The sequence below is a fragment of the Kogia breviceps genome, chromosome 4 (genome assembly GCF_026419965.1).
Source record: "Kogia breviceps isolate mKogBre1 chromosome 4, mKogBre1 haplotype 1, whole genome shotgun sequence".
Classification (NCBI taxonomy): domain Eukaryota; kingdom Metazoa; phylum Chordata; class Mammalia; order Artiodactyla; family Physeteridae; genus Kogia; species Kogia breviceps.
The window spans coordinates 99,124,047-99,147,092 of NC_081313.1; the positions used below are offsets into that span (position 1 = coordinate 99,124,047).

At 34.5% G+C, this 23,046-nt stretch overlaps 1 protein-coding gene across 7 annotated transcripts in view; it reads left to right on the plus strand.

The window, feature by feature from the left end:
* Nucleotides 1-23,046, plus strand: part of PRR16 (proline rich 16) — a 283,970-nt gene that overhangs the window by 102,113 nt on the left and 158,811 nt on the right. For 2 of the 7 annotated variants that reach the window (XR_010840546.1, XM_067033370.1), the window contains exon 2: nt 17,288-17,385. The exons of the other annotated variants lie outside the window; for them this stretch is intronic. Coding sequence is in view for 1 of the 2 variants with exons in the window: in XM_067033370.1 (XP_066889471.1) it covers nt 17,374-17,385 (12 nt within the window). In the remaining variant the exon portion in view is untranslated. The remainder of the gene's footprint in view (nt 1-17,287; nt 17,386-23,046) is intronic. 7 annotated transcript variants of the gene reach the window in all.

Genomic DNA, 23,046 nt, shown 5'->3' on the forward strand with positions numbered 1-23,046 from the left:
CTAATACTTTGTTGAATAGAAGTGGTGAGAGTGGGCATCCTTGTCTTGTTCCAGATTTTAGCAGGAAGGCTTTCAGTTTTTTACCATTGAGTATTATGTTGATTGTGGGTTTGTCATAGATTTTAATATATTGAGATTTGTTCCCTCTATACCCACTTTGGTAAGAGTTTTTTTTTTATCATGAATGGAGGTTGAATTTTATCAAATGCTTTTTCTGTATCTATTGAGATGACTTGTGGTTTTTATCTCTTCTTTTGTTGATGTGGTGTATCATATTGATTGATTTGCATATGTTGAACCATTCTTGTGAGCCTGGGATGAATCCAGCTTGGTAATGGTGTATGATCTTTTTTATGTGTTGTTGGGTTTGATTTGCTAATACTGTATTGCAGCTAATATAATGCCCAGAATTGACTCCTCCAAGAGAAAAAGCTTAACATTTTTTTATAAAAACGTCTTTTCTGATAGTAAGAAAACGCCCACTCTTATACACTATCCTTTTTCAGTTATTATCCTAAATTGAGCTATAATTACTTAATTATGCTGCTACTTTGTTCTTCTTGTATTCTTGCCTGGAAAAATCGGAAAATTGTTACTAAATTTTAAAATTAGTGACTGTTTAAGCTGGTACATTGCTTTTTTCCTGCCTTTGAACTTGAACTGAACCCTTGGCTTTACTTAGATCTTGAGTCTGTTGGCTTTTGGAATGGAGCCTACACTATTGGCTCTCCTGATTCCCAGGCCTTCAGGCTGGCAATGGAACTACACTATTGGCTTTCCAGCATTTCCAGCTTGCTGGCTGCAGGTCTTGAGACTTCTTGGTTTCCATAATCACCTAAGCCAATTCCTTATAATCTCTCTCTTTATTTCTCTCTCTGTATGCATCCAATTTGTTATGTTTCTCTGACTTAATACAGACACTGTTTTTAAAAGATTTGGTTTACTTATGCTGACAGATTTTTTTTTAAGCATGGGTGAATTCCAGGAAATGTTTCAAAATGGGTGAATGATGGCATATTCTTGTGAGTTTCACGTTAATGATTCATATATAACTATATAGCTATGTGTACAGATAGAAACAGTGTGTGTTCCAAGGATATGCTTTGAAATTTTAACAAAGAAATCCAAGCCAAAAGGTGTTGTATTTTCATCTCAAATGTCCTTGTTTAAACTCCTGCAGTTTTCATATTGAGAAGTCACTAGCATATGTAATCTCAGTCAGCAAAGTCTGCAAACTGAAAAATGCTGAAGCTTGAGAAACTGTTGTGTTGAGGTCTAGAGGATGACCTTGTCCCATCCATCCTTGCCATGGATGGTGACTTGATTAGCATATTAGTTCAGTTTTGAGAAAATAAAATAGGAACAAAGAAATAATAACACTGTTTTCTTCCAGATAACTTTTAGTTGTGTGAGTTTCTTCTATTTCAAAACACTGACCTCTGTTATTTTCGGGAAACACCATTTCATGATCACTGTTCCCTGGAACGCTCTCAGATCTTTTTACACAAGTCAATGAAACATTAAAGAACACACAGATGTTTGCTTTGATTAGTAATGTTTGATATGCCTTCTGCCTCTTTTAATACTGAACTTCTCATAAGGGAGGTAAAGAAGGATGCAGAAGGAGGAATGACAGGCAGAAACTGTAGAGTAAGAGGTCTCATCTGTTGAGTGATGGCCATGTGGTAGGCACCATGCCAAGAGCTTTATTACTATTGTCTCACTTAATTTTCCAGCAATTGGAGATGGAGATGCTATTGTTATGCTAATTTGTATGGATTTGGAAAACTAGGAAGTTGCCAACTTACATAAATCCACACTGGCAGAAAGTGGCTAAGGTGTAATTTATACCCATTTCTTATGGAATTCAGAAACCAAACTCTTAATTGGTATACCAACTTGTGAATGAAGAAAAGAGATAGAATAAAGAGAAAGGGGAAAGAGAGGATAAGAATAAAACAAACTGAATAAAAAATATTTCATGGGCTTCCCTGGTGGCGCAGTGGTTGAGAGTCCGCCTGCCGATGCAGGGGACACGGGTTCGTGCCCCGGTCCGGGAAGATCCCATATGTGGCAGAGTGGCTGGGCCTGTGAGCCATGGCCGCTGAGCCTGTGCGTCAGGAGCCTGTGCTCCGCAACGGGAGCGGCCACAGTGGTGAGAGGCAGGCCCACGTACGGAAAAAAAAAAAAAAAAAAAATTTTCATTGTAAAAGGTATATTTTTCATTATAAAATATTTGGTAAAATAACAGAAAATATGAAAAAAGTCAGCTGGACAGCCACAATCCAAGGAACCTCTTTTATATTTCCCTTAAGTTACTATGCTATACATAAATTTGCTTCATTGTGTTCCTATTGTATATGTGCTTTAGTTATTTTATTCCTCACTAAACATTATACCATCAGTATTTTCTGAGTTACTCTAAATCTTTGTGAACACTTTTATGTTGTATATTACAACATAAAATGAGCCATAAAATAATTATGTTTCTATCTGAAAATATTTAGTTAACATTGTTCTCTGTGATGCACACTACAAATATGAACACCAGTATCCATACAGCTTCTTCCCAGTTTTGGATTAGGCTCCTACCTCTGCATAACTGTTTTATATGAAACTTCTTAAATGGTTGATTCTTGACAATTTTTATTTTAGGGATGGCATGTTAACTAGCCTCTCATATACAGTATTGCTACAAATGAAAATAAATTTTGAAAACCATTAACATCTAAACATTTTCACTCTTACATAGTAATTTTCCTTGTGTTAAATTATATGTCATTGATTTTTTAAGATAAAGCACCTTGATGTTATTTTTCATAGAATCTTAGAATACTGATGAGATTCTTTTCTACAACTATAATACTTGTTTTTTAAAACTTCTTCCTTAGCCTTTGCAAGTAAGTATTTTATCAATACAGATTAGGAATATTCAAATGGAGATTTACTCTTTCACAGAGTAGGCACTGTTCATAAGCTTTTTATTTTATGCCATTTCTTATCTCCTTCAGATTACTTAGGCTTCCATTATCATATTACTCAAATGTAAATCCCAGACCTAACTTGGTTCTCAAAATCATCTATGGAGTTTTGAGTCCAGAGTAATTGCCAAAGCACACTTTTTTTTTTTTTTCTTGCCTTGCACCTCTTCACCTCTTCAAATTTGAGAGAAAGGGCTCCAGTTTTCCTGGGAAAAAGATTGTTCACTGAACTTCTATCCTAGCAATGAAGTTCTAGTTTCTAAAATTGTGTTTCTTGTTCTAATTATACCATCAATCATAACTTGGCTTCCTAAATTTCCATGTATTCTGTCAAAATTAATAAATTCTATATGGAACGTTGGAAGAGGCTTATTTTTCTAGTTTTATGGCTGCATTTTAAATAGTAGGCATCCCTTGAATTTGAATATGTTTAATGTCAATAAATTGTTTGATGGTTTAATGTCCTGACCTTCTCTAACTGCAGGTAATCACATATAATGAATATTAAGTAATTGGTTGGACACAATGGTTAAGTGAGGAAAAAACCTGCTCAGTAAAAGCTTGAATACAAATGTGAAGCAAAGATGTAAATATAATAATTATAGGTATACTCTGACCTATTAAGTGCTTATATTTTCAATTAATACAGCAACCTTAGGGGCTAGGTACAATTATCATCCCCATTTTATAGATGGGAAAACTGCATCATATAAGAAAAGGCAAATAATTCAGGAAAGAAATGGACTTATTTTGACTTCAGGAGTATGCTATTTAGCAGATAAGAGTGAGATCTCCCAGTTAGCATGTTCTAGGACAAGTTTGTAGAATATTTGCAGATGTGTTTATTGGTGGGTGACTAGGCAGTGAGCCACAGGTTTCAGATGGCCATAGGTTTAAGAAGTGGTGAGGAGGGAATTCTAAGAGTGAAAACTGAGTGAACAAAAATGTGTTTCAGAGGAGTATTTGGATGGAATCAGGGGTTTACAGTGTTGTGCATTTTCTGCCAAAAATATTCATGTTTCATCAAAAAGGAAAATAAATTTTAAAAAATAAACAATGAGAAAAAAACTATGTTCTTCAAACCCTGTTGGAGAAATATAGTTGAAAACATAGATGGGGAAATACTGTGGAGGGCTTTAAAAAAACAATCTGGAGTCTTTTATCAAACAGTTAAGATATTCAGTACAGTACATTCTGAATGATTTTCTTATTTCTTCCATAATGGTAATATTTGGTATGGGAATATGAAGTTCAGAATGGTTATTTCCAGATAGTCTCTCAATAAAAAAATGCCCAGTGTGAGAGATCTAAGATTGCCTTAAATCTAATTGTAAATTGACATTCCAAAGGCTAGGCATCCTGCCAAATCAATTTTCATTGTCTGTTGCTGCATAACAAATCTTTCTAAAACTGGATGGCTTAAAACAGCCATCCTCATCTTTTATCTCTTGTGGTTTCTATGGGTCTCAGCTGGAAGACTCACACATTGGAGGTTGGGATTATCTATAGTCTCATTCACTCACAGAGCTGGTGCTGGGAGCCTGCTATAGTTATTGGTTGGTATGCCCACATGGGGCTTCTTCATTTAGCCCCGGATTCCTTATGACAGGGTGGCTGGGTTCCAAGAGCAAGTGTCTCACGTCAGAGAGTGAGACCATCTGAGGTCATTTTCTTTTTTATTACCTAGCCTCAGAAGTCACTGAGCACCACTTCCACTGAATGTTATTGATTGAAGCATTTACTAAGGTCCACCCAGGTTTAAGGAGGGGGAAACATAGACTTTACATTTCATTGGAGGATTGTTGTCACATTTTAATAGAAGTGTACAGGAAGGGATGTGTGTTCGTCAGTGTGTGTATCACCATGCTTAGAAAATACAATCTGCTATTCCATCTGAGGGTTCTAAAAATTGCCAGGGCCTGGCACACCAGGTAGGAAGCAATGAGTCACACTTGTCTCCTGAAGATATTTTATTAAGCATGACAGGGACTAGGCCAACTGACACAAGGGGAGACTTCACTTTGTTTTTCTTTGGCCTGCACATTTTGGTGAGTGTTTGTTCTGAGAAAATGGGATTTTACTTTGTGGAACATGACTGGAATCAGGTCTAAAAATAAAATAACTGTGTCAAGGCTGAAATAACTGTCAAGAATGGCATTACAGTTGTCTGTAAATCTTATGAGATCTGGGCATGTTGAACTGCCAAGGCTAAAGATTAGTTGCCTGGCAGAAAGACAACTCTGGAGGTTGGTGGATGCTTTAGAATGAAGTTACTCATTGTTCAAATGGAAACTACCTCGTAAGTGCTGGGCACCCTGTCTGGAGGCTATCCACTAGTTGCCTAATATTAGGGAAGATTCTCAGACTCCTTGGCACAGCAGCTGTAATCAATTTAGGCATTAACCTAGGCATTCCAGGGATTTGCTGGAAGTTTCAAAGGTTATCCTGACTTTGGTTATTGGTTTAACTGGATGCATTAAATATCTTTTATGGAGCAAGCACTGTATGCCACGATGAAAGTACAGAAACGAAGAGTCCCCTCTGTCCTGTACTATATCTACCAAAAGAAAAAGACATGCAAATAGGTCTTCACTACAGGATGGAGGTGCCCTGGTAAAAAGTAAAAGAAAGGGAGGTCTGTGGGGCAGAGGTCATTTCCATCATGATCCAGGCAGAGAGGGGGCTGAAACATGTCCTGCTGGAATCCAAGCCCCTTGCCTTTCCACCCCACCAGATTGGTCTATTGTCCTCAGTCTCTCAAAAGTTTGCTCTAAAATAAAACAATGATGTAGTTACCTTTTTGCCATGGAAAATGAAAGGTTCAATTTTTGAAACAGTTTAAAAATCAATGGACTCTGCAATGCTAAATAAGAACAAGACAGATAAGTCGATTTCACTTCTGTGCTTGATGGAAATATATTTTCTTATTGATAGGGGCCTCATTTTTTACTATTTAAATTTTAAGTCAATAGAATAGCAACATACATCACTACACAACAGAATTAAGAACACTTTGCTAATTTAGGGAAATGAAGAACAGGGTGTTTCTCTTTGGTTAAAAATAAAGTTTAATTTTTGTTTGTCTTCCCGATGATCTACATTTCATTGAGAATTTCAGCTACAGTTTAGCTTAGTGTTTCAAGCTGAGCATGTTTCAGACTGAGCATAGTGTTTCAGGTACTTGATAACACATTACCTTCAGTTCTGGGATTCCTTTCATTTTGAAGTTTACTCTCCAAGAGGAAACAAAATACAAAAATATATTTCAAATTGATTTGTACAAAATTATCTTGATTCTGAAATGTAATATGTAAAACAACTCTGGTATTAAGATGTTTGTCTTCCACTCTCCTTTATTTTGTTCTTTTAAAAAATATTTGGACAATCTAGTCCTTCTCTCTATGCCTAACATAGGATCCTTATGTTATTTATACTAAAAACCAGTTCTAATAATGTTATTTTCTAAAGAGAAGAGTCCTAGTAAACATCCTGGATTAGAATCTTGACTCTACCATTTCCTAGCTAAATTATTTAGCCTCTCTGGGCTTCAGTTTTAGCCTCTGTAAAATAGGGATAATAGTAAAACCCACTTTATAGGGTTATTATAAGAATAAATAAGCTTTGTATTTTAAAAAAGAATAAAAATTAAGCTCATTAGCCTAATTTTCAAGGCCTATTACTAATTTAAAGACACTTTCTGAAATGTATCTTCTGCCTTAAAAATGTATGCTCCAATTAACCTGGAACATGCCTAATTTTCTGAATATTGGTTATTAGCTCCAATTTTCATACCTTTGCAGATGCTACTCTCTTTAATACCTCTATTTACTTTTGCCTTTTCAGAATCTATTGATATTTGATGTTATCCACAAATTTTCAAAATATTGGAATGTCCAGCACCATAGAAACTTTATTGTCACTACACAGGCTTAGTCTGAGGCTATGGATTAAGAGCAGTGATTCTTAGACTAACTGGCCAAAAAAGGATCTGGTTCTGAATTTGCCTACCGAAAGGTACCTTAAAACTGATAATAGTTTTCCCTTATCCATATGATAATAATTATGTCCTCTTTCTCTACTCAGAAGCATTTCTGTGATTCATAGTTGATTTATTTGATTTCTTATCTAGGATCATCAGCTAGTTCTTTTGTAAACACTTTATTGAAATATGACTGACATGTATATATTTAATGTATACAACTTGATGATTTTGGAGATATGTGTATATTTGTGAAACTGTCACCACAATTAATGGCATAAACATATCCATCACCTCCAAAAGTTTCCTCCTGCCCTTTTTATTTATTATTATTTTGTGTGTGATTAGAACACTTAATATCTACCCTTTCAGCACATTTTTAAGAGATACTTTTACTCTCATGTTCATTTCAACTTGTGTTTTTGTTGCATATCTAAGACACGATTTTCAGAAAACACTTGACTGTAAGAATGTTTTCCTCTCAATAGAATATAAACAAATGATAAGTCGCAATATCAAATATTCTATTACCTTAACAAGGCCTGGTTTCCCAACCTCTCCCCAGCTGTATCCTTTGAGAGCCAGCACAGGTTCTTGATTCCTACCCTTCACATGCTTCTCCTGCCTCTAAATGCCCATGGCAGTTTGTGCCCATGTTACTATACTTATCTGGTCTTTTTGTGTCCTGAACTTATTCATACACTTGACTTGTCTCACTAAGAAATAGTGAGTAGCTAGAGAGGGGTTTGCCTCATCTTCCTGTTTATCACAAGTATCTTGTCAGTAGGAGTTTTTAAATAAATATTTTATTTTACACTTATTCTGTAATTATTGATAATACTTTTATGTTCATTCTATAGTGACTGATTCAGTGTTCAAGTTTTAGAAAGTTTTACTTTTTTCAGAAAACTTCAGACTTTTGAGAGGTAGCCAATATACCTAGAATTCTTAGCAGTTAAAATTGATGCTTGAACTGTTTGGGGGTGAGTTTGAAGTCAGACACATCTGTTTTCATATCAGTATATAGCTGCTTCTATATCTCTGACCTCCCCCCAAGTTCCAGTTTATATAATTGTAAAATGGGGAAGAATGTGATTGTAAAACGGAAAAATTGTGAAATGGTTTGGTGAAGGCAGAACAAGACCTTAACTATAAACTCAAGTTACTGGCTCATAATGAATGTTCAATAAAGATTAGGTAAGGACTTCCCTGGCAGTCCAGTTGTTAAGACTTCACCTTCCAATGCCAGGGATGAGGGTTTGATCCCTGGTCGGGGAGCTAAGATCCTCCATGACTCGAGGCCAAAAAACCAAAACATAAAACAGAAGCAATATTGTAACAAATTCAACACGAACCCGTGTCCCCTGCATCGGCAGGCGGATTCCCAACCACCGCGCCACCAGGGAAGCCCTGATTTTTATTTAGTTAATTTAACAAATGCAGTAATTGGTTTTGGGGGGATTTGGGGTAAAATCAAATAGTTTATTTGTTCATTTTTTGTTTGTTTTCTGAATTATGAGTGTAATTACTTCCTTTTGTACCATAATCACGTGCATAGTCTAAGTGTCTTGGGTATATAACTAATGTTGGTTGCTTCCAACTTTCATGATTATAGAAATTGCTATATAATATTAGAGTAAGAGTAATTTTAAAATAGCAAACTCATAGAGATTAATAATGTTGCAAATAAAATTGTATTAAAAGGGTTTAAATTAATTATCTGGATTCTTTAAAAGAACAAAATAAAGTAAAAGTTTTAGAATGGTATCTTCTTCAAGAGACATGTTAAAACATCTTTGGAAGAGTAGCTTATGTTTTCCTTTGATGTGTTTAAGAGAAAAATCCTAGGACTGCTGTCATAGTCTTATTTCTTATGCAGTACAACAGCTTGAATCTTTATATGGTATTCTGGATGTCTATCACTTTCATCATCAAAATGTCTGAGAGGATAAACTAGCATAACCATAACCATAAAACTATGTTATAGTTTTAGCATACATAATGATGAATATGTCATACTAGTCTTCTATAAACTTTGGTAACAAACTTACCTTGGTTGACATCTATATGCTGCTTCCAAAACACTCTCTTTCAAACATAAATTTCAGATCAAAATACTCTGTTTATTAACATGAAAAATATGCTTGTATGCCTGGGGAATGAAATGCAGAATAACTCTTGGAGCACAGTGGATGCTTAGTAAATGTTCTTGACTAAATTGACGGTTGATACGACCAAATTGTAAAATGCTATATTCAGGACCAGCCAGTTTGTTTTTGTTTTGTTTAGTTTTGACATATATTGCATCAACCAAAATATATATTTATATGAAGTGTTGAAGTGTTTGAATCATAGTAAATAATAATTTTTTTTATATCGTGACTTTAGGAAGACAGGCTTTTGGTAAATGATGGAACCATAATCTTTAGCAGGGGTTTATTTCAAAAGTAATTTGATATACTACTGGTCTACACATTATGTATCTTTTTTTTTCCTTCATTGCTGCCCACTCTCTCAGTAATTCACTCTTAGGAGGACCATAATTTATTGTTTAAATGCGACAGTATAAGTGTATCTCTACATCTTAGCTACTATTTAACTTTGGATTTTCATAATGGCTATTATTTTATAGGGCATGTGGATATTTTGTATGTTTTTAATATTTTATTAATGTTTCCCATGTAATATTCCACAATCTCAATGAAAAATGCTAACTTCTAAAGATATATTACTCTCTTTTCTGGAATAGCATGAGATAATTAAAGGTAACCTCTTGAACAGTTACAAAAACCTAAGATATCTACTTTATGATTTCCTTTTAAAATTACTAACTTGAGAAATCATTTTATTCTCAAAGAGTCTTAATTTGAATTCAAGATTTCCCTTTAAGAATCTTATTCTTTCACCAATTAGTGTTTATCTTTCAAATAAATACTTTAAAGAGTTCTAGGTCTCTAATATTGCTTTATCTTGACAGCAGTCCTAATTCAAAGAATTTAGCTTTGCATCTTAAGTTAACTCTTAATGTTTCCATCATTAAAAATGTATTTCCTGTCAAATAGTAGTATTTTAAAATACTTTTGTAAAGTGGAAATACTCATAGTAAGGTCAAAGATTGGCAGCTATTGTGAAAATTTAAGAGGTTTCTCATCAATGTTAAGGATGGCTTTGTTCTCAAGTGTCAGCAATTACTTGGTTTTGCTGAACTGACCATTGAAGTATAGAAAAGTCTCGTGACTTGTACTTTTATCTATCTGTCTATTTACCTGTCACATAATACACATAACAGATATCTCACTTTTTGATCTCTTGTCTTTTTTTTTAATCCATTGGCCACTGTGACTGTTTAAAGCTATAGTCTTGATCTATGCTCATAAGATGTGAGAAGGAACCTGCTGGAGCTTTTAGGAAAGTTTCTTCTCTCTTCCTACATATGGTACCTGAACTTTATCTGGACACTGTAGTACAAGAGTGTGAGCTCTGTATACCTGCCTGAGGGTTAAGTTAAAGCACTTGAAGTGAAGATGCATGATTTTCATTAAACTAGAGCCTGATTATGCTGAAAAGCCTAGATATTTAGCCAAATTTGATTTAAAATTTTATAAAAGTTTTATAAATAAAATATCACAAATACCATTTATGTCCCCTGGATAAACCTTCTTAATCCCACTTTCCTTTTTCTTGTTCTCTGTACCTAGATATAAATGAAATCCTGAATTTGGCATTTATTATTATAATGTAAATATTTTCTATATTTTCTCCATATGTACAAATTTGTACATAGTATGCATAATTTTTTGAATTCTGTCTGATTTGCATCATATGCACTTATTGTGCAAATAATTTTTCATATAATGTTTGTTTCTTGAAACTTCTGGTTATAGTTTATATATTTTAGTGCTGGAAATTACTCTATTATAGAATATAAAGGGCATTCCATTTTAAAGATATACCACAGTTTTTATATACTCACCCATTGATTGGCAGTTATAGTTTTTCAAGTTTTGTTATTAAGGATATGAAAATGTATTTAATTAATATTTTAATCACTATTTCCTCAATTACAAATATTCATTTGCCATTTGGGTTTTCTCATTTATTACAATTTCTGTTTACATAATTTATATTTTTCTACTGGATTATTCATCTTTTTGGTATTGATTTATAGAAGATTTTTTTTACTATATTTGAGTACTAGTACTTTATAAGGTACATGTTTTGAAAATATTTCTATTCTTTTGGTTGTTTTGAACATTGTTTATAGTATCTCTTGTAATTTTTAGTCAAATTTATCACCATTTTACTTTACACTTTGTGCTTTTCGAGTCTTGCATAAAAAATCCGTTTATATTTCAAGGTCATAATTTTACTATTTTTTTCTAAAATTGCTGAAGTTTTGCCTTTCATGTTTGAGAAATCAACATAGATAAATAGGTAGATAGATTAGATATAGATATAGATATAAAGGCTCAGAGCAATGTATACCTTATCAAATTATTCCCCTCTTCTCTCTAAGTGAAATCTGAATTACTCAAAATTTTTAAAAAATGTTTTATTTGGAATTAGATACGGGTAACAGACGTGTATATACTACATTACTCATATGATTAAAAGAGTAGTACAAATATTCATTTTTATTATCTGAAAATCTTTACTCCATTTTCTTTCCTGTTTCCCTGGGCTATTTCTAGAATAATGGTTTAAACTGGGGGAAGCTTCCACAGTTTCAATTCTGTTACTGTGGTCTCAGAGTTACATTTTGCACTGTACTTAGCTTTCCAAATCTCAGGCCCCACGAAGGGCTAGTCACTTTGATATTGAGGCCTGTCCTCTGCTTTGCTCAAATTCCATAAATAAGGATGTTTAGCCTCAGATAATACTTCGACAGTCTAATCCCAGATGTGCATGGCATGTATCACAAGCCCATTTTAGTACCTTGAATGGCTATGCTGCAAAGATAGGTGGAAAAGCAGTTCCTTCCCATTTAATGTACAGATTTGTAAGGGAGTATGTTTCCTCCATTGCTGTCCATCTGTTTGCTAGTGCCAGTTGAATAAACTCCCTTGTGCTACAAAGGTAACTGGTTCGAAATTCAACTGCCTTGAAATATTCTGTTTCAAAGCTGTACTCTCCCTTTATTTAAACCCTGACTGTTTGTTGTGGCAATATGAGTTTTTAGTTTTGTGGTGATGTTAACTACAGTTTATACATACTTTAAAGTGAACAAAAAAGTTTCAATACATGCATATTATTTGATTTGATTCTTTTAAAAACTATGCTATTTTGTGTTCTAAAATGCTTATAGTAAATGTAATTCTTCTATTGCATTATTCAGTGAAATATGCATGTACCATTACTTCCACACAATCTTAAATTCTTTTTAGTATGAGTATGAATGCATGTATTTTTTTAAATGAACACTGAGGTGGCATGATCATATTTTGAACCTGAAAGCTCACATTTTCATTTTATCGAAGTGATAGATTAGTTAAAAGATCCCTCTGTTCTGTTTTCTGAAACTAAATTCTTATTGAAGAAAGATATATAAGCATTGTGTATACTTTGTGAAGATTATGGGAAAAGCATCCAGTTAGCATGTCAGCAGAGATTGAAGTGCATATAATACTGTTATTTACCCATGAATTTACACATGGGGCATGGATATAATACATCTTGCCCATGTCTAAATACAGCGAAGGAATTAGTAATTAAGCATGAATTTTAAAACAAGGATCATATTTTGTTGTTTAATTGCTGGTTTTCTGAATAATCATAAAATGCACAATTAAAGTTAGTATTGGTATTTTCTAAATAAGAAATATTAGATCATATGGTTGGATTTTATCATTGTCTTTTTGGTAGCACTTAAGCTGAAATTGGTTTAAACGTGAAAGTTTATAAATTTATTTTTTCTATTTTCTTCTTTCTCTTAAATCTTAGAATATCAATCTTAAATTGTCTTACGAAAATTCATGCTTTTTTTTTTCAGTTATTCTGTAAGCATACTACTAAACTTCATGATTTAAATCCCCCAAAGATATTTCCAAATTATTTACGTGAAAGCTATTTAGACCATGCATTTTACCTTCCATTTAGGACAAAATAAACAAACATAATCCAACATTTGAATATTTTATTCAATTCATATGATTGCTTTATATGTATGATCTATTATTTAATTAAATTCAGCTTTTAAAATATATTTATATTGTAGGCTTTTCTGTGCAATTCCATTAAGTTCTTTGTGCAATTCCAACAGGGTAGTGTTATGCTGTACTTGATAAATAGTTTTTCTTTTAGGCAGTAATACACCATTTATGTGATAGCTAATAAAAATGAGACTGGGGCTTCCCTGGTGGCGCAGTGGTTGAGAGTCCGCCTGCTGATGCAGGGGACGCGGGTTCGTGCCCCGGTCCGGGAAGATCCCACATGCCGCGGAGCGGCTGGGCCCGTCAGCCATGGCCGCTGAGCCTGCGCATCTGGAGCCTATGCTCCGCAACAGTGAGAGGCCCGTGTACCGCAAAAAAAAAAAAAAAAAAAAGAGAGACTGAACCCTGCATTTTAAGTCTTTATATCCAGATACATGATTCATTTGAGAAATCTGGACTGAGAGTCAATAGCCCTCTGCCACTTAGCCTCAGAGGTGAGATTTAATTGTTTGTTTAGCAAATAAATAAATCTCCTTTGATTCTTAGATTCTGGTGCTAGGAAGATGAGTAAGAGTTTATCACCTCCCTGGAGGAACTTTTTACTGCAGCCAGTTGCATACCGATTAGAATTTGAATGGAGCTTTCCTTAGTAAAGTACTCCCACACAGGGATTCAACTGATGGATATTTGTAGATAGTGGATTATGGGTGTATGTTTGATTCCTAGATAAATCTGATGGTTTCACACAGAGACATCTTTTTCTTCTATAACCAGACTATGACCCTGTACATGTGACACATTATACAAATGTATGATGTTGATCATAAGGAAGACAAGATAATGTGACAAGCTCAGTGTAAAACCCATAATGATTCGTGAAAAACTTATCAACATACAGTTCTTATACTATGGGCATTTTTGCATCTTGCTGGAAGGATAAGCAAATACTCCAGGCAGAGTTATCAAAACAGATTGTGGATAATGATTAATTCTGCAAAGGCCAAAAATGTAAATGCACATTTGTCAAGAATTCAGGTTTGGTACTCTTTGCTCTAACAAATTCAGATCATCTTCTGTTATTTCCCAATAGCTGGATCCAAGTATAAAGTTTAGACATTTTCTTTCTAGAATGGGTAATGATACTCTGGATAATTGAAATACAACTTGATGATTTACTCCAATATTTACCAGATAATTTTCAAACCTTTTCCATTTTGCTCTTAGCCTAGTCTGAGACTGTGTCTGAAATACATGAGGGGAATGAAGGAAGGACTTGTTCAGTATGTATTTGGCAGAAGAGTTTTGTTGCTGAATAAGGCCACAAGTTATGGCTGGAATGGTTTGGTAATAGTTTTTTCCAGTGCGCAAAGCCAGACAGTCTCTGCCAAACAGCAAAACAGAATCTATACTGTCAAAATGGAAAAATGGAAAAAGTGGTAGCAATTTTGAAGCTGGGGAATTCTGGCAGCACACTTAGAATTTGGCACTTGTACTTTGCTGTGAGGAAGAGCGTATGGGCACCAACTATTGCAGCTTGGTCTGCTGCTGTATTGCCTGGAGAATACTTGACCCAGATTAATGACAAAGCTTAGGTGCTTGGTTCAGAATTCTTCTTCTTTTTTTTAAAAATTTTTATTAAAGTTGATTTGCAATGATGTATTAGTTTCAGGTGTACAGCAAAGTGAATCAGTTATACATATACATATATCCACGCTTTTTTTAGATTCTTTTCCCATACAGGCCACTACAGAGTATTGAGTAGAGTTCCCTGTGCTATACAGCAGGTTTTTAGTAGTTATCTATTTTATATATAGTAGTGTGTAGATGGCAATCCCAATCTCCCAATTTATCCCTCCCTCCCCTTATCCCCTGGTAACCATAAGTTTGTTTTCAACATCCATTACTCTACTTCTGTTTTGTAAATAAGTTCATTTTTACCTCTTTTTTTTCTTCATTCAAAGTGTTCTGAGAACCTCTATCAATAAAGATTTTGACATGCATTGTTGCTGCAATGCTCTTCCAATTTAATAATGGAAATGATAGCAAACACTTATTATGTGCTTTAAAAAGTCTTAAATCCTTTACAGGTGTTAGCTCATTTAATTTTCACATTGACCCTATGAATCAAGTTGGTCCATGAACAACATGGGTTTGAACTGTGTGGATCCACTTATATGCAGATGTTTTTTCAATAAAAATGTACTACAGTACTACATGATCTGTGGTTGGTTGAATCCACAGATTCAGAACTGAGCGAACAGAGTGAAGACTGTAAGGTTATATGGATTTTTGACTACAAGGGGATGGATGCCCCGAACCTCCCAGTTGTTCCAGGATCAACTGTATTTTTTATTTTTACCTCCCTTTCAGGGATGAGAAAAAAGAGAAAGTAGGGGAGTTAAGTACCTTGCCTGGGACCACCATACTTTTACCACCATTCTCCAGTGTCCTGGTGTGAAGAATGAAACAGTAGTGTTTAACGGGAAAATCTCTATTCCTTTCTGTAGGTCCTTAAGGATTTTTTTTTTTAGTGTTTCTTTGGGGTAAATATTTCGGGACGAGGAGGTCAGAACAGAGATGCATAATTTCCATCAGAAGTGTTAATATAGAGAGGCTAATTTTTATCACTTCCTTGCTTTTCCTCTGCAGCATTATAACTTTATGAATCTGATTTTTGACAACATCATTAGGAGTATTCATGTAGATTTAATGTGAAATGTGGTTGGAACATTTGATTGTTTTCCTTATTTTTGACTGTTAACTTTGTTAAATGTTTGAACCGTACAATTTTTCAATATTAAGTGACAAAAAGTGCTTGCATAATACTATTCATTAGGTTTTTTAAATTAGTGTTTTGCTTCCAAACTTTATAATTCATTATTAATCAAAATGTTTCCTATAATCTGTGTGTATGTAATAAAAACGTGGGTAGGGATTCTGGATGTTTTTTTCCCCAGCAACTAGAAGTACTCCTGGCATATAATTGGTGCTCACTGAGTATTTCATAAGTTGGCATTCATTATGAATGGATGAATGATGATGTTAAATGCCTTGAGCTTATTCATATGTATAATTTTGCTTTTTCTCTACTACATTATCAAGGTTCTTACTGATGAAGGAAATCAGTAATAGCACAGGAAGCAGGAGGAAGCTGAGAAATGTGTGCCCTCATCTCAGCATTCCTAGTACTGACCAAGCATAGGGCTATATAAGTAGTGAGAGAATGAGTGAATGATTGTGCAAACTGAATGACTGAAACTCCTGTCCTTTTGATTTTACCCAGTTTGAACATGTCTCAACTACAGCAACTGTAGTGTTTGGGGAACATATTACCAAAGGCTTAAGGCAGGAATGAGGGACTGCACACTTGGAGACTGAGTTTGACTCATGGACATGGGCTCAGTACGTAGACCTCACAGGCCCTGGGCTCTGTACTCACTGCTCTCTACTTAGACTTCTGACAGTGTCACTGCCAAGAGATCCCTTTGCCTCTGCTGAAACCAGCTCTGTGACTCAGATTTAGTGTAGTCTTTGGTTCCCATTACCTACTGTAGTTTCTCTGAGGTTGGTTCAGCCCACTGACACCTCATACAGCAAGCCTAGGTTTCCTAAGACGAGGCATCCCTTCACATATTTGAGGATAGCTCTCTCTTTTCCAGAGGCTACTGTATACCACCACACTACTGGGGGGTATTTGTATCAGTTTTTGTGACATGGTTGGCTGCCCCTTCCCTTCCTGATTACTGTTCCCAGAGGTGGTCCTTATTTGTCTATGTTAATGATACACTGGGCAGCAATACTAAAGCAGTATTTATTAATGAATAAGTGTTAATCTCAGGAAAGTTCCCACTGACTTGCTCTAGTATTCTGTACTCAGGAAGAATAGATGCTCAGGGACAGTTCTTGAAGACTTGACTGATTGACTTATCTATCCTGCAATTCTTATGTTTTCATTCATGTTATGTAGTCCTTCACGTGCATTTCCTCCATATACATGCTTTACATGTTAACTCCTCCTCTCTTCCATTCATGTGTACATCTCCATCAGTACAGCATATTCCTTCATACTAATGCCCCACCCCCCTCTTCATCATATCCTGCACCTGTTCAGTTCAGTGTGTTTTAGAAAGTCTAAAGTAAATATACTATTTTTAAAAGTTCTCTAATTTTTTTAACAGAAGCTCCATAACCTACTCCCACCTCCCCACATGATGAAACAGGGAAACAGTGCTGCAGGCAGACAGTGACAACAGGACACCAGGAAATGCCCGAGAAGGTCAGCTCTACTTTGACATGATGTTTACAGGAATTTAGACAACACGTAATTGCATTTCTAAGACACATGCAAGTCCATTATATAATTTGTTATTTGGAATATACACAAAAGTTACAATTGATAATTAGATCTCTTTGAATATTAAAATTTTTAAATAATGATCATAAATAAGATGATTAACAATCACATACTAGTTATCACCATATAAATTGTCATATTTCAGTCTGTGTTGTATGTTTAAATTCCATAAAGGGAACTACGTATAATAATATCATGAAATTCAGCAATGTTTTCCTTGTTTGTAAGGCTTTAAAAATATTCTAAGGAACATTTATGGTGTTTTTAAATTGCAAAATTTAACTTCCAAGATGTCAGAATTAATGAGTTTGTGTTAAAATATCCATGTTTTCTATGAACCAAACTAGTTTACATTTTTATAATTTATATTTATTAACTATAGGAAAGTAATGTTTCACCACTAGAAAAACAACAAAATTATATAAATGATATGATTATAAAGAATCAAATATTGAGTTAATGCTCATTTTTTTCTGAAAAGTTGATTTGTGGTACATAAAACTCATTCATAATTTAGGGATAGGGATAGTCTTGCCTACACCATATGTGACCATAAGAAGGACCATTACTTTTAACAGATGTGTACTCCTCAAGTAAAAACATATAAAATCAAGGCATTCTTTTGTTGCATTTTTCTGTTTTCCCACCATAAAAGGCTGCCAATAAAGGTTTCATTGGTCTCAGTGTTTCTCTATGTATGAAAGAGTATGGGTTTATTGCTCATTAACCCCCTGATGCTTCTGAAACAATAATTTAATTTCATTGATTCTATCTATATAGAACTCTATTTATCACTTGTGTTAATATGAAACTAAATTTTTCCACATCTAGATAAATCTGAGAGATGCTGTGATCAGTCAACTATTTAATTTGAAGAGTGAATTTATTCTATCTAAAACCAAAAATAAAAGATATCTGGACACTGTCAAATATTGGGGATATATTGACATGTTTACAATCAGTGTTTTTCTTTAAACAGTTGCATACTTTTCTCATTCATTTGGGAATACTCTATTTGAAGTGAATTCCTCTGAGTAGTATTGATTTTGCACTTGAGAGCTTATTAAATAAACTTTCTATATTAGTGTACAGTGAATTCAATACTGTACTTAGTAAACTATTTTCATTTGTGGAATTGTAGCAATCATACTATTTTTAACAGTTAGGAGCTGTGCCGTGAATTAAGTTTTTATCTTTACATGTCCTAATTGGAAAATAAGAGGAAATGCTATTTGGAATTAAGCTACACTTGTCTTCTTAATCAAATTCTACTGTAGACGTAAGTAAATTAGAAAATATAGAGCATTATGTAAATGTAAAAATATACTGAAAGGAAAGTAAGGATAAATTATTGACTAAATCAGGATAAAGAGATTTAAAAAATCTGTCTATATCTATATTGATAGGCCTGATCCATGGAGAAATACTTATAATTTCTTTTTCCTTTTCCTTTCTTTCTTTATGAGTAATATGAATTCACCATTTAGCTATGTGACTTATCTAAGATTAGATTATGTGGTGAAAATAATGTAGACCAGAAATGAAGATTTCTCAAATTCAAATTCTATCTCTAATATTAAGTTGCTCGTTAATATTTTGCAAGTCATTTATTTAATCTGAGTTCCCAAGACCTTCAGCTGACTAAATGGACCATAGAATTAAGGATTTAATTTCATGTATTCTGTTGACATGAGTTTTGCAGAAAAAATAGAGTACTGTAGGCTCAGCATTTTTTCATTGAAATAAAATCTCAATTATCTACATCCAAGCAATATCTGTCTCTTTCCAGTGAAGCATTTGCAGCCTTTATACTTCTGGTGTACTTGTCAGACTTTGATAGAACCTCTCAAACTCATAATGTTTCTAGAAAAAATATTCAGTTCTAATATTTAACTTCTTCAGCAGAGTTTAGTTGCTTAAAAATGGCAAATTCACTGTTGAAGTAATTACAAAGTTGACAGTTGACTAGTAAAAATAGTAGTATAAGATTTGCAGCGTCTTTCCATAATAATTGTAGGTGCTTCAGATTTTAAAATATAAGAATTTTTGCTACGTTGATCAAAAGAGAAAATCCAACATTTAATGTTGCTGTTGAGTTTAACCACACTCGTAATTCCTGAGAATTAAAAAAATATATATATATCATAGGTTAACTGAATAGCAGTTGTCACTCAGAATAACTTGTTATTATGCTAGCATACTAATGAAAATTACATATCCAAATAAAAGGGAGGTAGGAAAATTTGGGGGACCGGTGAATTTCATCAATAGGAAAATTTCTCCTAAGGGTCTAATTTAAAATATAATACAGTGGTCTTTTTATATCTTTATCATTTTTGTCAAACTAAAAAATTTGAACTAATCTAGTAGCTTATTTAATTAATTCATTCATTCACACTTATTGCACATGCATTTTGTACTGGGCACCATGCTAGAAATAAGAGATGTGAAGATTAGTAAGACACAGTTCTGCCCTTGATATGTTCAGAATGTAGCAGAAAAGTTAAAAAAATAAACAAGATAAGACAAGTGAGTTGGAGGTAAATCAGAGAGAGCATACAAAGTAATAAACTGAGTTTATGAAATAAGGATGAATAGTGACAGTAGAAAGAAGCTAAACTTAATGTGGCTCAAAAACTGAAATAAGTATTAATAGTCATTGGAATAGTCATTAGAAGGAATGAACAGTGAATTGGCAAGCCATGGCAAAGTCTACTGATTTAGTTGGCGAAATGAAAAGAATAGGAGAAATACCTATGAGAACTTTTGCAAGATTGTACAAATCCAGAAGAAAACATGGAATGAAATTTATCTTAAATTTATTTGTCCCAAAAATGACCTTGAATATGATAACCGCGAAGAATCATGGAGCACAGTGACAGCAAGGCCAGTGGGTGCAATGGTGAAACAGGAAGGTCAGGTTCATGGTTCTGTTGCAGTTCTCCCCCAGATAAGTGCAGTGATTGATAACCTGGGGGGAAGTGTGCTTGTGAGATGGAGTTGCTTGATTTCGTTGTTCACTCAAAACACTGTGGAAATTATTCTAGGGAAGTATTGTTTACATCCAACCTTAACCGGCAAACAAGTAGTCCTATGATGTAGGTCAGCGAACTTGCTACAATAGCAATGCTGTAGGTGAGAACTGCCAGAGAGCACTTTTTGGTTATGGTTGTTAGAATGTTATCTGTGAAGGTTCTGTTCATGCAACAGGTGAATTTACATTTCCCCTCTACCTCATTGACTACCTCTCCTTAGTGTTTTTTCTGAATCCTTCTTGCTTCCTCAGCATCTAAAAGTAGCCCAGATATTTAGCCTGAGTACTTGTGCATACACCCATGCTCACTTGCTCTCTCTCTCTGTCTCCCTCCCACCCTCCCTTCCTTGTCCTCTCCCTCCCCACCCCCGACTCTCATGCTGATTTCATCTAGTCCCATAGGTATATATGAGCGACTCCCAAGTTTTTATCTCCTGCCCTAAACTTTTCCCTGAACCCACTCGTCATCTTCATTGGATGTTTAATTGCCATTTCAGATATCGAAAGCAAAACTTAAGAATCAATACTCAGACCCAGAAATTTCTTGTTTAGTTTCTTCTATGTCATTACTTCCTCCATCATCTAACCAGTTGCCTGGGCCAAAACTCTTGGCATCATTTTTGCTTCCTCCCTTTCATTCACCTCTCACGTCCAGTCTTTCAGAAAGTTTTGTCAAATATGCCTCCAAAATACATTTTAAATCATTTGTTTCACCATCTCCACTGTGCCCATCTAAGCTACCCTCATCTTTTACTTTTTTAATTAATTTTTATTGGAGTAGAGTTGATTTACAGTGTTGTGTTAGTTTCTGCTGTACAGCGAAATGAATCACTTATATATATACATATATCTGCTCTTTTATTGGGTTCTGTTCCCATATAGGCCATTACAGAGTATTGAGTAGAGTTCCCCACTTGTAGGTCCTTATTAGTTATCTATTTTATATATAGTAGTGTGTATATATCAATCCCAATCTCCTAATTTACCCCTCCTCCCCTCCCCCTTGGTAACCATAAGTTTGTTTTCTATATCCGTGACTCTATTTCTGTTTTGTAAATAAGTTCATTTGTACCATTTTTTTAGATTCCACATATAAGTGATATCATATATTTGTCTTTCTTTGTCTGACTTAACTTCACTCAGTATGACAATCTCTAGGTCCATCCATGTTGCTACAAATGGTATTATTATTATTTTTTATGGCTGGGTAATATTCCATTGTGTATATCTACATCTTGTTTATCCATTCATCCATCGATGGATATTTAGGTTAATTAGACTGCCTTTACACAAATTTCTAACCAGATTCTGCTTCTTCCCTTGCCCTCCTATAATCCATTTTCCTCAGAGCAGCAAAAGTCAGATTTTTGAAATGTAAAAGGTTCAGTGTCATCTCACATGGAAAACTTTAGCAGCTCCTCATTGCTACCAGAACTCCTTCAGTCTCTTTACCTTGTGATCCATTCACTGTAATCTCTTCTAACCCCAGAACTCATCTCCTACTGGTCTCCAGTGCCCCTGCCTGGCACTCTCCCATGCAAGCTATTCTTTGGGTTCCTTGGGCCTCCCAAACTCATTTCTTCTTCTGGGCCTTTGCAGTTAGCATGCACATAGCTGGCTCTTTCTCTTCTTTTTAGTGTCAGTTCCTGTATTACCTTTTTCAGAAGTACTTTTGCTGACCACCCAGCCTGGGCTCTGACTGTCCCTGTGTGTGCCTCTAAGTCCCTCTCATGTACTTACCCTCCTGACATACCACTATCTTTCATAGTGCTGTCTGTAGTTTTCTTCACAGCACTCACCACTCTGTGATATCTTGTTATGTATTTGCTTTCTTATTTGTTGACTGTTCCTGCCTGTCAAATGTAACTTCCTTAAGGGCAGTGGCCTCACCTGCCCTTTTCATTACTGGGTCCTCAACATCTAGAAAAGTCATGGCACAATAAGTATTGATATGTAGTGAAAGAAAAAAAAATTCTGCAGATCCATTTGCTCTTTTTACATCCTCAGATGCTTTAAAGAGGTTACCAAGAAATAAAGAAGCTACAGCGAGCTGAAGAAATGTCTCACTCATTACTTTGATACTGTCTTCTGAGAACAAAGCATGAAAAATGTGCATTTCTTAGAAGTTGGCATTCCATATTTTAGCAACTTTTTGCAGTCTTTAAATCTAGTGCTTTTTTCATGATTTCCTTTTTGCCGCTTAAAAGGCCATATGTCGAAATAGAATTTGATTTATAGAAACTTAATGTTAGCACTTTGAAAAGTATGCAGTAGGGAGAAAACAAACAAACAAAAAATAACACATACTGTTCACTCACAAACACAACACATTTTATATCTTGGAATTAGGTATTAATGAATGAACGATCCTTCCAAAGAAAAATGAAAGGTAATATAAAATAGAGCTTTTACTGCAGAGACATTTTATTATTTTCAACTATTTACAGAATATATCACTATTTGAAAATATGCTGTCACTGCAGTTGTTTTAGGATAGGCAAGAAGGAAAAAAGTTCTAATCATCAGACTCCTTACTAAAGAGAAGTAGA